The sequence below is a fragment of the Pseudopipra pipra genome, chromosome 2 (genome assembly GCF_036250125.1).
Source record: "Pseudopipra pipra isolate bDixPip1 chromosome 2, bDixPip1.hap1, whole genome shotgun sequence".
NCBI classification, from domain to species: Eukaryota; Metazoa; Chordata; class Aves; order Passeriformes; family Pipridae; genus Pseudopipra; species Pseudopipra pipra.
The window spans coordinates 80957410-80972255 of record NC_087550.1 but is presented as its reverse complement, the minus strand read 5'-3'; the positions used below and the strand labels follow the sequence as shown (position 1 = coordinate 80972255).

At 41.6% G+C, this 14846-nt stretch overlaps 1 protein-coding gene across 2 annotated transcripts; it reads left to right on the top strand.

Moving 5' to 3' along the window:
* Positions 1-4015: 4015 nt before the first annotated feature.
* POGLUT2 (protein O-glucosyltransferase 2) lies at positions 4016-14745 on the top strand. 2 transcript variants are annotated; one of them, XM_064646113.1, is made up of 10 exons: positions 4016-4248; positions 6352-6557; positions 6973-7178; positions 7905-7982; positions 11056-11228; positions 12156-12393; positions 12980-13189; positions 13545-13634; positions 14171-14275; positions 14495-14745. In XM_064646113.1, the coding sequence occupies exons 1-10, from the start codon at positions 4082-4084 to the stop codon at positions 14510-14512; spliced, it is 1491 nt and encodes a 496-aa protein (XP_064502183.1). In that variant the 5' UTR covers positions 4016-4081; the 3' UTR covers positions 14513-14745. The 2 variants fall into 2 exon arrangements, with proteins under 2 accessions (XP_064502183.1, XP_064502184.1); XM_064646114.1 differs by having other exon boundaries at positions 4179-4248; positions 6386-6557.
* The last annotated feature ends 101 nt before the right edge of the window (positions 14746-14846 follow it).

Below are 14846 nucleotides of genomic sequence, written 5' to 3'. Positions count from 1 at the left end.
CGCCCCCGCCGCCCCCCTCCTCCTCCGCGCCGCCGCCGCCGGCCCGCACCAACTCCCGCAACCGCGCGGGGTGGCGGGAGGCGCGGGGCTGCCCGGCGGCGGCGCCGCTCCCGCGGCGGGCCCTCACGGTGCTGCAGAGGCACCGGCCGCTCGCCGCCCGGCTGGGCCGTGACTGCGCCTCGGCGCTGTGAGAGGCGCCTCCTTGGCCGCCCCCCCCCCCCCCCACCTATACGCCCTCATGGTCTCGCCCGCGGGGCAGGCGAGGGAGGGAGAGGAGGGGCAAGTCAGGGATGGCGGGAAGGGGGTCTGGCGTTGGTAGTAGGCACAAAGCGGGAAACACAAAGCCTGAGGGTGCTGGGCCTGTTCAGCCTCGGGAAGTGATGTCTGAGAGGGGATCTCATCAGTGTCTATAAGTATCTGAAGGGAGGGTGCCAAGAAAATGGATCCAGGCTCTTTTCGGTGGTGCCAAGCAATAGCTCAAGAGGCAGTGAGTGGGCAGAAACTGATGCACAGGAAGTTCTACCTTAATATGAAGAAGAACTTCTTTACTGTGCAAGTGACTGTGCACTGGAACAGATTGCTCAGAGAGATTGTGGAGTCTCCCCTACTGGAGATACTCAAGAACCATCTGGATACAATCCTGTGCCATGTGCTCTGGGATGACCCTGCCTGAGCAGGGAGATTGGACCAGATAACCCACTGTCCTCCCTCCCAACCTGGCCCATTCTGTGATTCTGTGAAAAAGCAAAGTGGTGTTGGCTAATGAAACCCTGATGCAAACAGTTCATCGCCACTGCCACCCAGAGTGCTGCATGTGCTCAGCAAAGCCTCCCAGCTCTCGCCCCAACAGCCACTGGAACTGCTCCCTGGGCAGCTTGGGGTCACCCCATGCCCTCACTACATCCCTTTGGGATGTGGGTGCTCCAGGTACCTGCACCTGCTGGCACCTGCCTGCCCCAAATGGCCCAGGGGGTGTCTGGGACACCAGTCCCTGCTGCCCCAAGCTCTTATGTGAAAGTGGGATATCGTAGGTCAGGCTCAACACAAGTCCTGGCTTAGCTTTGGGGCCACGCTTCTAACTTGGCTACATCTTCCTGCTGAACATAGGAAAGGTGTAGGAGCATAATAGTGAGTGTTAGGTTCTCTCTGGGAACAGGGGACTGACATCTGGACCTTTTATTTGCACCAGGTTTCTCTTGGTTCCCCTGACAGTAGTAACAGTACATGTTACAAAAATGCTTCCGGAAAAGTGTATGAAGGAACAGAAGTCTATTTTAGGTAAGTGTCTAGAACTGCTGAAAATATTTTTCATCGCATCCTTCACCCAGCACAATTTCAACATGAACAAACACAATGACACTGAAGATACAACTGGAGCTGTTCTGGTACTGCCACTGTTATTTAAAATTAGTTTATTTTTAAATATATGAAATCATGATATTAATTGATTGATTTTATAACAAAGTAGCTACAAAATTTTAAATAAAAAAAGTTATATGGTGTACTGCTGAAGATTCACTGCCAGCAATTACAGCACAGTGCTCTCAGCCCACAGAGCCCCTACTCCCAGCAGTAGTTTATGTGAGAAGTGCTGCAGATAATGGGAAAAATAAATGTCTTCTCGAATGCTAGAGTTATTTGATAGTTCTTAGTGGTTAGGCAGAGCAAAGTTGCAAAAGTCATCTGGAAAGAAGTTGTGGGTACAGCCAAGTTTGCCATCCCCTGTGTTAAGGAAACTTCCCTGTCCCACCACTCTGGCACTCTGGCAGTCAGACTCATGGGACTGAGGCCCCTTCACAGCTACACCCCCCACACTCACAGTCAGACCAGGTTTCCTCACAAGCTCGACCCCAGGTTTCCCATAGCGCAGACTCAGACATCCAGATCCTTAAAATAATTTAATCTTGGTGCAATAACTAAATAAGAAAATAACAGCTCGTGCTGGTGTCTCTGAGGAGGGACCCTGAACAAAGAGACCCCTGGGCTTTTAGACCCTCATAGTCTAAGGAAGGGCAAGTCTGGGGGTCGTCGGCTCCTGCCCTGTCGCTGAGTGTCTGGTCCCCTGGATGGGCCACGGGTCCAGTGCCCTTTGTTAGGCAAAAGGTCAGCAGTTCACAGCCCCTTGCCTCGGGCTGGGGCTTCTGCACCCCCAGAGCTCAACTTGCAGCTGGCACTGCAGCTGCACACCGAGCTACCTGCACTGAATGTATTCTTTAACACCCTGGACACAAGTTTTCAGTATTTTACATGGCTTCATCCTGAGGCAACATGCCTATTGTAATGGAGAGCAGCCCTTATGCCTTTGCCAGCTGGAAGCCTGTTGAGCCTTAGTCGGCCAACAGCCTTTGATGTAATTAAATGATTCTCCCTCCAAAGCATTTTTATCTGAGCCAAATTATAGACATTAGGGTAGCAGCAACGTTGGCTTTGCCAGCCAGGACTAAAATTAGGTTGCATGATTTATCTTACAACTTGTTTGGGTGCTGACAAATAGTGTCAGATCTCTGCATGGATTCCCTGAGCTGCACTTATGTGGAGGAGAAAAGCTGGAGGAGAGAACATCAGGAGGGTGGAAGTGTGTCACTCTTGCTTCATCACTGCTGTGTTCTTTTTAACATGTCAGTGCCACCCTGCTAGGAAGAAGGATGTTCAGTGAATTCTATAGCTATCAGATTTCTTTTTAAATAAAAACATCTTTAAAGTTCTTTTCCACTAGAGGGGACTGGCTTCTCTGGTACAGCAAAATACAAGTTGAGTATGATTTCTGCCTGTATAACACATCAGCAAAGGTAAAGATGGGGAAAGAAGAGCTAAAGGGTCATGGATATAAAATAGGGCCTGTGTGAATTTTTAGGCTGGAAATTGCAAATCTTCTAACTGAATGTCCTGAAAAATCATGTCAATGGGAACATCATGGGGCAAAAACTATATTTTTAAAAGTTGGAGCTTGATAATTTCTAAGTCATTTCATAATGAGGTTGTTGGTTAGAAAAGACTGCATTCATTAAACCAACTGATCATTTTTCAGCTTGCAATTTTCTCCAAGCAAGTGACTTTCGTGTGCTTTTCTCTAAACATACAGTATTTCAAAATGTAAAAAACAAAATCTCTTTGAAATTCATGACTCTTTGATGATGAGGTTCAATTTCCTGTATTGTTTGCCTTAACAAGAGAAAAGCAAAAAGGAGCAAAATTGAAAGTATCTTTTGGGATTTGAGTTCTCCCATGAAGAAGCCTTAATTTTTGTAAGGCTTCTGCAGCTAAATGGCAAAAGCATTTGTGTGAATACAACCTACCTGAAAGGAGATTGTAGCAAGGTAGATCTTGTTTTTTTCAAGTAGCAAGTGATGAGAGGAAATGGCTTCAGGTTGCACCAGGGAAAGGTTTAGACTGGACATTAGTAAAAATTTCTCCACGGAAAGGGTGGTGAAGCAGTGGAGCAGGCTGCCCAAGTTAGTGGTTGAGTCACCACCCCTGAAGATAGATAAAAGGTGTGTAAGGATGTGGTGCTCAGGGACAGGGTTTAGTAGTGGAGTTGGCAGTGCTGGGTTAGTGGTTGGACTCCATGTTCTCAGGGGTCTTTTGCAGCCCGAATGGTTGTGTTTGTAGTTAAGCACAGCACTGGCACTAGCGTTCTGCAACCTGAGGTTGGATTATTTGACAGACTAAAGCCCATGGAATCACCGAAGGTGCATATTGGGCGATTGGCAGCGGACTGATGAGGTGCCCTTTCACCTCCGCTGCGGACAATCCTAGACCTGAGCTACTGGCTGCCACACATCACACAACCACGGCATAGTGAGAGTTGGAAGGGACCTCTGCAGATCATCTAGTCCAACCCCCCTGCCAAGGCAGGGTCTCATAGTGCGGGTGACACAAGAACGTCTCCACGCGGCTTCCAGATGCCTCCAGTGAGGGCTCCCGCGGCGCCTCCCGCCCAGCCTGCGGCTCCAGCGGCACCGCCCCGCCTTCCCCCCCGTCCCCGCCCCGTGAAGCCCCGCCGAGGGCAGGACTCCCCAGCGCCGCGGCGAGGGCAGGAGGCCGGTTCCGGCGGTGTTCCCCCGTCCGGGCAGCGCTGCCGATGCTGTGGCCTCTGTGCCTCGCCCTGGCAGCCGCGGCGGCGGCCGCGGGCGGGGCCGGGCAGCCGAGCGCCGAGCGCAGCGCGGTGTGGGGGCCCGGGCTGCGGGCCCAGGCGGCGCTCCCCGCACGGTACTTCTACGTGCAGGCCGTGGACGCCGAGGGGCAGAGGTGAGGGCGCGACGGCTTTCCAGGGACATTGGGGGCAGTCCGGAAGGCTTGGGGTTTTCCTGTAGAAAGGGCAGGCTGAAAGATCTCGACGTGACTTTTTTCTGTATGTCACTTAGTGAAGACTAATTAATTTTTTCTACGATTATCACATAACTTCGCGATTTGCAGGGGATGAGATAAGAGGATGAAAATGTTCAGCAGCAAAACATACATGTTAGTCCAACCAAAAATTTATTACTTATTCTCCTTTGTCAAAACCTTAACAGTGACCAGTACATTTAATTTATTATGTTCAGGCATCCAGCTTGTTCCCATTGTTGGGAACATCAGTATTTCTCCTACATGTGTAGGCATGAGATCAGTAGAGTCATTTACTAATTATTCCATAGTCCATTAGATAAAACTTCATAGGAATGAAATAAGACGAGGAGCAATGGCCATAAACTAAAACACAAGAAGTTCCACCTCAGTGTGAGTTCTGGCAGAGCACTGGAACAGGCTGCCCAGGGAAGTTGTGGAGTCTCCCTCTCTGGAGACATTCCAAACCCACCTGGACACATTCATATGTCACCTGCTGTAGGTGACCCTGCCTTAGAAGGGGGGTTGGACTAGATGGTCTCCAGAGGCCCCTTCCAACCCTAAGTATTCTGTGATTTTGTGATTTTCAAAGGACAGTCATGGCTTCCCATTTCTAAAGGGAAGAAACTCTGATTGTACAGCCCAGGTAGGAGCTTGGAATGCTCCATCCAGTCATCCGGATTTGATGCACCATGGCTTGTGTCAGTCCAGAAGCTGCCAGTTCAGTTTATCATGGAAAGTAAATATTTCCTGCCTTTCGTTGAACTGCCAGCTCCCTGGTATGTCTGGACAAGTTAAGGTAACCAGGCTGTTGGGCTGTAGTCCAGCTACTTAGTAGTAACTTAGTAGCTAGTCCCACCACCTCTTTCTCTATCCGAGGCTCTCCGTAAATATTTTGGACTATGTTTAAAGGGATGAAAGAAAGGTGGAAGAAAGTTGGCAGATGCAGCATTTTGACTGCACCAGCTTTGTTCGTACCTCAATGATATGTGGTAACTTCTGATGATTTTTCAGATTACTGTATTTGGTTTTATGGAGATTTTTCTGTGTTTGGTATATGGTGAATTTTACCAAAATATTATAAGTGCACACTGAATTACATGATCCCACTGTAATGTTTTTTCCCTACTGAGACAATGGAATTCTTAGTATTCTTTTTTTCCCCCTTGTATGAGCTACCATAATGATTAAGATGTTTATTCTTTACTTCCTTAAATAATACACTGGAAAATAAAGTAATCTGAAAATATTTTGCGTCTGAATGTAAAATAACAGACTTACTAAGCTGCTAAAGTGAAACTTGTTTTAGTATTTTTTTATATAGAATCATGGAATGGTTTGGGTTAGAAGAGACTTCTAAAGATCACCTCATTCCAACCCCTATGCCATGGGCAGGGACACCTTCTACTAGACCAGGTAGCTCAAAGCTCTGTCCAGCTTGACCTTGAACACTTCTACTTACGGGGCATCCACAACTTCTCTGGGCAACCTATTTCTGTGTCTCATCGCCCTCATTGTAAACAATTTCTTACTTATATCCAATCAAATCTACTCTTTTTCAGTTTAAAACCATTGCCCCTTGCTCTGTCCCTACAGGACAGGACACCAAGATATATCCGTTTATCTACATGTTCTCTACCTTCCCATCATTTTATATTTGAGCTACTACTAATCAAGAGCTGTGCTGGATTTTTAAAGCTGCTCTGTTCCCATATAGTCAAAGACCGTATTTCCAACACTGTTCAACCTGAAGGGCACCAAGTGATTTTTAGAGGTGTGTTCATGACCGAGTGAAACCTTCTTGATGCCTTGTGCTTCAACACCATGAGACATTTTAGGTAGCCTAACAAAATTCTCTTTGGAAAAAATCACGCCTTGTTTGTGAGCATTAGGATGTGCTCAAAGAGGCCTAGCATGGCTCAGTGAAGTTACTGGAAATCTGTCGGCTTGAGAAGGAATGGGTTGGACTAAGAAATCTGTTGTGTGTTGGCTTTTTTATTAAGCTCCCACTTACTCTCCGGGTAGGTTCACTTCGTCACCAGGTGAAAATGCATTCCAGGTGAAGATCACTGCTCCCGATGAACAGTTCACTCGGGTTGGTGTGCAAGTGTTAGACAGGAAAGATGGTTCCTTCCTCGTGAGATACAGAATGTACGCAAGCTACCAAAACCTGAAGATAGAAGTCAAAACTGGAGATAAACATGTTGCACAGTCTCCATATGTTTTAAAAGGTAAGAGGCAGCATTACACACAGATTTCCTATCACAGTTTTTTCTCACAAACTGTGTGCCAGAATGTCTTCTTGGATAAGCATAGGATTCTTTGGGACCTCAGTACTTTTCTGAACTGTCAAATCCATTGGAATTATGGATTCATTATAAGTGTCCTACACATACTATTTAAAATAATAAAAAGAAGCAAATGCTGTGAAGCTCTTGCCTAGCAAATACATGGAGAGGGCTCACACAGAAGCTGATGTAGATTGACATGACTCCATTGAAATTAAAAAAAAAAGTTCAAACGTCTATTCGGAGAGTTGCTGACTGCTTGGCCCTAAGCAATGAATGTTCAATGCCTGATCCTCTTTTGTGATCTCAACAAGTCAATAGTATGATTTATTAAAAATAATAATTGTGTTCCTGATAGGACCTATTTACCATGAAAACTGTGACTGCCCTCAGGAGGACAGCAGTGCATGGCTGGAAGAGATGAACTGCCCTCAAACCATACCACAGATTCAAAGAGACCTAGCAAATTTTCCCACTGTTGATCCAGATAAGATTGCAAAAGAAATTCCACAGAGGTTTGGACAAAGACAGAGTTTGTGTCACTACACCATCAGAGATAACGAGGTACGGAATGGAATAATCTGAAGTCCCTTTGGGAACTTGGTAGCAAATCATGCAACTGGGCAGTTTGGCTGTTCCCAGTTGTAAAAGCTTCTTTGCTTGCTTCTCTGTCCTTGAATACTTTGCAGTTTGTATATGAGCTCAGCAATATCTGTCCTGCTTTATAAGTGCATCTTTTCCACATTGCAACTGAAGCAACTGCAACACAGCAAAGGCAAATTACTTTCCAGGCAATCAATATGAGTACTGGGCACACACCCAAGTCTCCTAAATGCTAATTCAGTTTCCTGTTCGCTGAGTAATATTGCTGTGAAGTATCACAATCATCTAATTTGGAGTGCATTAATAAATTACATTGTGCATAGTTCTGAGGTAAGGAAATACCACTTTTAGTTCCACTGAGGATCAGAGCTACAATTCTTTTTAACAGAACTGTACTTCAGTAGAGTTTTATAGGGAAATGAGTACAATGGAACACAACAGAAATAGGCAACCAGTTTCTGTTTCCATGAAACAGACCTGGAATATTTTAAAAAGCAGGCAAAGCTTGTAATTTTTTTTTTTAAGTTTTCTGTGATGAGATTTCTAAAGCTTCCCAGCTGATTCGTAAATCTGTACAGCCATACAATCTGTCTGATTAGTTGCTAAGCAATTAGAAGAGCTCTAAATTGTGGCAGCCATTCTCTGAAATGAAAACACCAGGCCAATAAAACTTTTGTTTATTTTCAGGTTTATATAAAGACATATGGGGAACATGTTGGCTTTAGAATTTTCATGGATGCCATACTGCTTTCTTTGACAAGAAAAGTGAGTATATCTGCACAGTCATTTATTCTGTATGCCTCAGTTTATAGAAACCTGGGCTTAACAAATACACTTCTGCATATTTATTGCTGTATCTGTTAAAAAGCTCTTGTTCTTTGATTAATAATGGAAAGGTCAGATGGATTTTCTTTATTTGAAGCTGGCATGTTCTAGAATGCCATCTGATCAGAGTATCACAAAAGTTAATTGAATAGCAGGCTTTTATAGGTGAGTTGATAAATCTGGACAGGTTGTGTTGGGTTTTATTTTCTGTAGACAAAATAAATCATCCTGTAGCATTTAATACGAAATTTGCTAGTACATTTTACAAGATGACTTAAAAAAAGTAGGACATGTATATCACCCTCCATTAAATTCAGTTGAGGAGGAGTACCACAAGCCCAGCAGGTGGTGTGTGGGGAAATTCCCTTGATTGTACAAGCAAAAAGCACCATGAAGACTCTTTCCTAGGGAAACTTTGGGAAAAAACCTGACATGTACACGGTGACAGAATATAGCAGGGCTGAAGTTTCAGCACACACAAATATGTGATTTTTACATAAAATAAGTAGTAAGAGAAATATGAATATAGCCAAGTTAATATCTGGTTTTGACTACAAAAAGGCAACGTGCCTGGCCTTTTAAAAAGGGGAGAAGGAAGAGAGAGGAACTACTAAAGTATGGAGTTGTTCACCTAAAAACCTTTCTTCAAAATTTAATAAAAATAAACACATTATAAGTAGCTGAAAGATAAGGTAATTGGTATGAAACAACATGGATTTATCATGAAATATAAGTCATAACATTATAATTTCTTTCTATAACAAGATAACAGTTCCCCTGTATGATGTCTTCATTTTAGGCTTTTGGGGTTAAGTCTCACAAGTTTCTCACGAACAACATAGGATTCTTTGCCTAGAAGAAACTAATGTAACCTGCTTGGAAAGCCTTACTTAAATAACTTTTGCCAGTGTTTCCAGAGATGTGAAAGGTGTCACAAACATACTTTTCAGAGATTTATCATAGATTCAGTCACCATTTAATAACTAGTTATATCTTGACTGAATAATGGACTAGAGAATATGCTTATTGAATTTTCAGATAGCAAAAACGAAAGAACCTGCAAGCACCTCATGGTACAGCATTATAACTTTAAATTTTCTTAACAAGTAAGAGACATTGTATGGAAAAATGGATAAAATAAAGTGCCAAGGGCAGGATACTACACAAAGGCTGGATAAGTGATATAGTTATGACAGCTATTTAAAAAGGAGGGAGTGGTAATTTTCTGCAGAAAAGCGTGAAGGTTTAAGGTATCACAAATGTAATGTGAGTCAACAGTGGCATGCTGTTGTGAAAACTAACCACACATATTAACACAACACGTGAAAGAAATGTAAAATAACCATCCTCAGGATGAGTAATAGATTGGTTATGCTACTCTGTCTGCCTTTGAGTGTCATGCTTTAAGAAAGATTGCACAGGAAAATGGTAAGAATGACTAGACATACAAATGAAAAATCATTTAAGTGGGGATTGTTTTATCTAACAGTTTCTAAGAGAAGATGTCAATGTAGCCTTTAATTATCTAAAAGGTTGCTCCACAGAAGATGGAAATAAACTGTTCTTGGTGTCAGTAGTCAGTAGAAATAATGGGATTAAATTGCATCTATGGAATTTAGGCTGAACATTGAAAAAGAATTGCTAACTCTGGAGACAGAAACTGTTTACAGATCTAGAAAACACAGTTTATCTTCTCGGAAATTTCTATCAAGACATTGTCACTGAATGACAATACATCTTTTGGTTGGAGAAGAAAATATAACCTGTTTAATGATTCTGCCATTGAAGATGTAGATAAAATACAATTTGTATGTGTTTGTGCCCATTATAACCATTAGATGGCACTGTGCTAATGAAGTTTAGTGCTGAGGATTAGAATGTATAGCAACTCCCACGGAAGGTACACAATGAAACCTTTTCTGTTCCTCTGTGTACTGAAGGCAAAAAGTACTGCTTTGGGTATCTGCCTCTTCCCGTGTCGTCAGGTTAAAGAAGAATATCTTCCAACCATTTAGGGGAGTTTTTATATTTGCCAAATTATTAACTTCTTTTGCTTTGAAAGAGGCAACTGAGGGGGATGTAGTAGAGATTTATGGTTTTTTTAAAATATTAAGAGAGTGAACTGAGATACAACCTGAGTTCTACACTGACATTATAGGTACCTTCAGGTTTCTGTAAAACACAGCCATATGTCATCTTTTGCCTTTTGCTCTCCAGACTGAACTGTCCTACTGTTTTCAGATTTTCTTCACAAGGCAGCTGGTCCTTTCTTTAGAAAAGTATAAAGCTGCCTTTCTTTGTACCTTTTCTCACTTCACTTGCAAATACCCAAACCACATGCAGTGCTTAAGATCGGGGTGCATCACAATTTCATATATCTGCAAAATTATGCCCTCTATCCTGCTTCCTGGCCATCAACAGTATTTTGCTTGCTTTTTAGCTGTGATAGTGATTCAGCAATGGTTTCATACTACAAAATATTTTAAATAAGTGAGGCTGTTATGCTTAATAATTAACCCCAGCTCTGACTAAATGTGGTCTTCCCATCATAGCTGTTCATTTCTGTTTCTTCCGTTGGATTTAGGCATCCTGCAGACACAAGGTGAATCAGTTCACTGATGTGACAGAAAACTAATTTACCACCCAACAGCAATATCCCATATAGCAACAAGGTGGTTCAGCTTACCTTGAAACTATACAATTGCTTACTAGGTCCCAGTGCTAGCCTGATACAAAGATTGTGTGGCCAATTCTGTAAAGAAACCAGCTTCTAAAAAGGGAGCATTTTTGTGACTTTGTACAAATCTTTTTTAAAAAAAATATTATCTTGTAGTCTTTACTCTGTGGTCTCAGTACTTCTAACATGTTTCTAAAGTCTAATGATGTATTACAGGTATATTAAGTATATTAGACACCTGGTTATTTTTTCCTCATGCTTTCAAAATGCAAGATGGCAGCAGAAGAATACTGCTTTGTGTTAAATTGCACTTGTGCCTGATTTGCTTCTGTTTAGGTGAAAATGCCAGATGTAGAATTTTTTGTTAATTTGGGGGACTGGCCTCTGGAGAAAAAGAAGTCCCCACAGAACCTGCACCCCATCTTCTCGTGGTGTGGGTCCAGTGAGTCAAAAGATATCGTTATGCCAACATATGACTTAACAGACTCAGTTTTGGAGAGTATGGGACGGTAAGAAATTGCTTAAACTTTCCACAAAATTCACAGTGAATGATTTTCCATAGAGATATGTATATTAACAGTGTATTAACTGTTTCCATTTATTCATTGAGACAATGGCATGCTGCAGGTAGGCAGTAACTGTGTAATCAATATGTTAACATTACAGCTCACTGTTTTATTTAAAAAACGAAAACCAATAGCAGTTAGAATGTTTCAAGGGTAGTTATTTGGTTTGTTTGCTTTGTTTCTCCCCACATGAACATATTGATGACTAGCCAGCTGTCTTTTTTTCCTGATTTTGTTAGAGTCCTTTTTTCTGTACCTTTAAAATCCCAGCATGGCTAGAATTCTTGAACTAGGAGCTACCATCTCCCTTGTTGATTACTGATCATAATTAGGCTTGGCAACTGCTCTGTTGTTGTCCTGAAATACTGCCAAGCCAGCTTCTAAGAGATCTCTGTAATCCATCTTGCAACTGTTTATCATTTCACTGCATTTAGTTCTGGTTCCTTTTTTTATTATCAAGACTTTCTCTAAATTTGCTACCTTCTGCCCTCACAGTTTATGTGTTTTAATTTAGCAACGTTTCTAAGGAAGTGAAATATGCTGTATTAAGCAAGTTACTTTACCCTGCATCGCTTTCACCTGTTTTGAAAACATATCCACTTTTACCTGCTTTTTTCCATGACAATTGCCAGGTACTCTTTCCCCATGCCATGTTGTTGAACTGATGCTGTCATGCCATACGCCTGTGAACTTAACATTTGTTATCTGTTTTTAGTTCTGCAAAATACTGATACAATACAGATCATGGTGTGCTCATGACTTACTTTCCTCCTTAGTATTCGCCTGTTGGTACTATGAACTCTTTGAAGTAATTGCACTTAAAAATATTTCCAGCAGGCCTCCCTATTAAATCACTTCTTTCCGCTCCAGAGTCAGTCTGGATATGATGTCAGTTCAAGCAAACACTGGCCCATCGTGGGAAGACAAGAATACCACAGCATTCTGGAGAGGACGTGACAGCCGCAAAGAGAGGCTTGAGCTTGTAAAACTCAGCAGAAAATATCCAGAGATCATAGATGCTGCTTTCACAAACTTTTTTTTCTTTAAACATGATGAAAGCCTCTATGGCCCTATTGTTAAGCACATTTCATTTTTTGATTTTTTTAAGGTAAGTCACTAACCATTTTTCATAGAACTAGGTTCTCGATGTTTCCCATTATCGAATAATTTAGTATGTATTATTGATAATAAAGTGGGTTTTAGTTTTTCAGGACAACACCAGTAACAAGCATGAATAGACATCCCTCCAGGGAGATTAACTGCTATGTAGCTCTTACACTGAAGATGACAATGTCTGATTTACGTCTAAAGGTTCTATAGAACCTTATGTAATCTATATAACTTCAAGTTCCTTTTTATTTCTTTTTCCTGATTCAGCGATCAGGACTACTAACATAACTAACATAGTGGGAAAATCGGTGGATGAAGTGGCACATCTACCCTCACATCAGAGGATGAGCGTCTAAGAATTCCCGGAGAACTTAACTGATGAAGAGGGCAGCTCTGTGTACCCTGCACTGTGATGAATTCCAAACTAAATAATAAAAGCTACTTAGACACTGATGCTTGCCTAGCCAATCCTACATGTCTCAATATCGGCAAGTCAGTAACACCAGTGCCCTCAGAATAATATAATCTAACCAAGCCACTGGGATCTTGTGTTTGTTAATAACGTATGGTCCTTTTCTTTCCAGTATAAATATCAAATTAATATTGATGGCACAGTGGCAGCATACAGATTGCCTTATCTACTAGCAGGAAACAGTGTGGTGCTAAAGCAAGACTCCATATACTATGAGCATTTTTATAATGAGCTGCAGCCATGGAAACATTATATTCCATTTAAAAGTGACCTGAGCGATCTACTAGAAAAACTACAGTGGGCAAAAGAGCATGATGAAGAGGTAAATACACATTTAGAAGTGCTCAGTAATGTTTCTAGAAGAGAACAAAAATTGCATTCCTTTAAAACAAACAAAAAAACCTATTAGAAGAACTTAAAAATTATTTTTAACTCCACAAATAAGAAAAACACTTGAAAAATACATAATACTGCCCTTAATTTGAAATTAAACTTTGCAAAAAATGAAGACCATTTTCATAACAGTGCCTTAACATTTAAATTAAAAATGCTTATTTAAGTTATCCTAAACTCTCAACATCATACTTAACTCCATAACCAACACTGGCATGCTGAAATAAATATTAGTTTTGGGGAGTAATAAAAAAACAAAACAAACCTTTTATTTTTTTTGACAGGCAAAAAATATTGCAAAATCTGGACAAGAATTTGCAAGAAACCATCTCATGGGAGACCACATTTTTTGTTACTACTTCAAACTTTTCCAGGTCAGTATATTTTTAATGGCTACTGGCACAAAAATAGAAATCACAGAGAAAGAATTCAGGGCAATGGAGCTGCTGGAAATTGGCCAGCCCAATACTTGAAGCCACAAAGCAAGCATCAGCAATTAAAATCTTAATTTGGTTTACAAACGTATTCAATTATATCCTGTGAAACCCCTTTAAGACTATGGTGATGTGATGCTTTGAGAAGCAGTCAGATCCCATAAATCGTGATCTAATCTGCAAGAATATGTTGCCCACAATGATCAAAGAATTCCACATCAGATGCACACCCTGTGAACCACAGCTGAAAATATCTGTGCATTAGCACCAAGGTACCGAAACTCCAGTGAGGCACCCGAAGGGGCTCCCTTCTGCAGTTAAGTATCTGCTTACCCTGTCACACAGTGTGGAGTAACAGATTGTGTACCCCAGAGTTTTTACAGAATTACTCAGCTGAGTTGGTGCAGTATTTACAGCCAGACATACAATCTAACAACTTTATGAATTAACGATACCTTTTTTTTTTAAAAAACTAGGAATATGCCAGCTTGCAAGTGAGCGAGCCAAAAATCAGAGATGGAATGGAGAAGGTGCCACAGCCTGATGATGACCTTTTCCCATGTACTTGCCACCGAAAAAAGGTACAGTACATGCAGAGTTAAAGATGAAGTGCTAGGTGTCTTCAGTTCTTGTCAACCTCCCTGGGAGAGGCGCTGCTCAGTGCCCCTGGTATCAGTTAACAGGCCAAGCCATTAACACCTATCAAACTTAGAAATGTTTCTTGATGTATTTGCAGGACTAGACAGTGAAAAATTGAGCTTCCAGTTAACTGAAACACATTTCTTCTTTCTTGACTGCAGGCCAAAGATGAACTCTGACAGAAAGGAATTAATTAATTTTTTCAGTATTTGCCTACATTCAGACTGTCAGAAAAATTTGAATTAATATGCCAGTGGATAATTTCAGTGGATATTATGAAGTTTACCATATAATGATCAACATATGGAAGAAAACAAAGTACCTCCTATTTCCTTTTTATTATGTGGTGGTGGCAGAATCTTGTTCAAACACATTTTTATAATTTTTTTTAATAAAAAACATGTTTGTATCAGTTATGTGTTCCTGTCCTGAGTTACCTTGGAGATCCAGATTCTTTTTACTCATGCTTGTTATACTGAGTCTTTTCAGAAGTATGTTCTGCAAAAAAGGGCG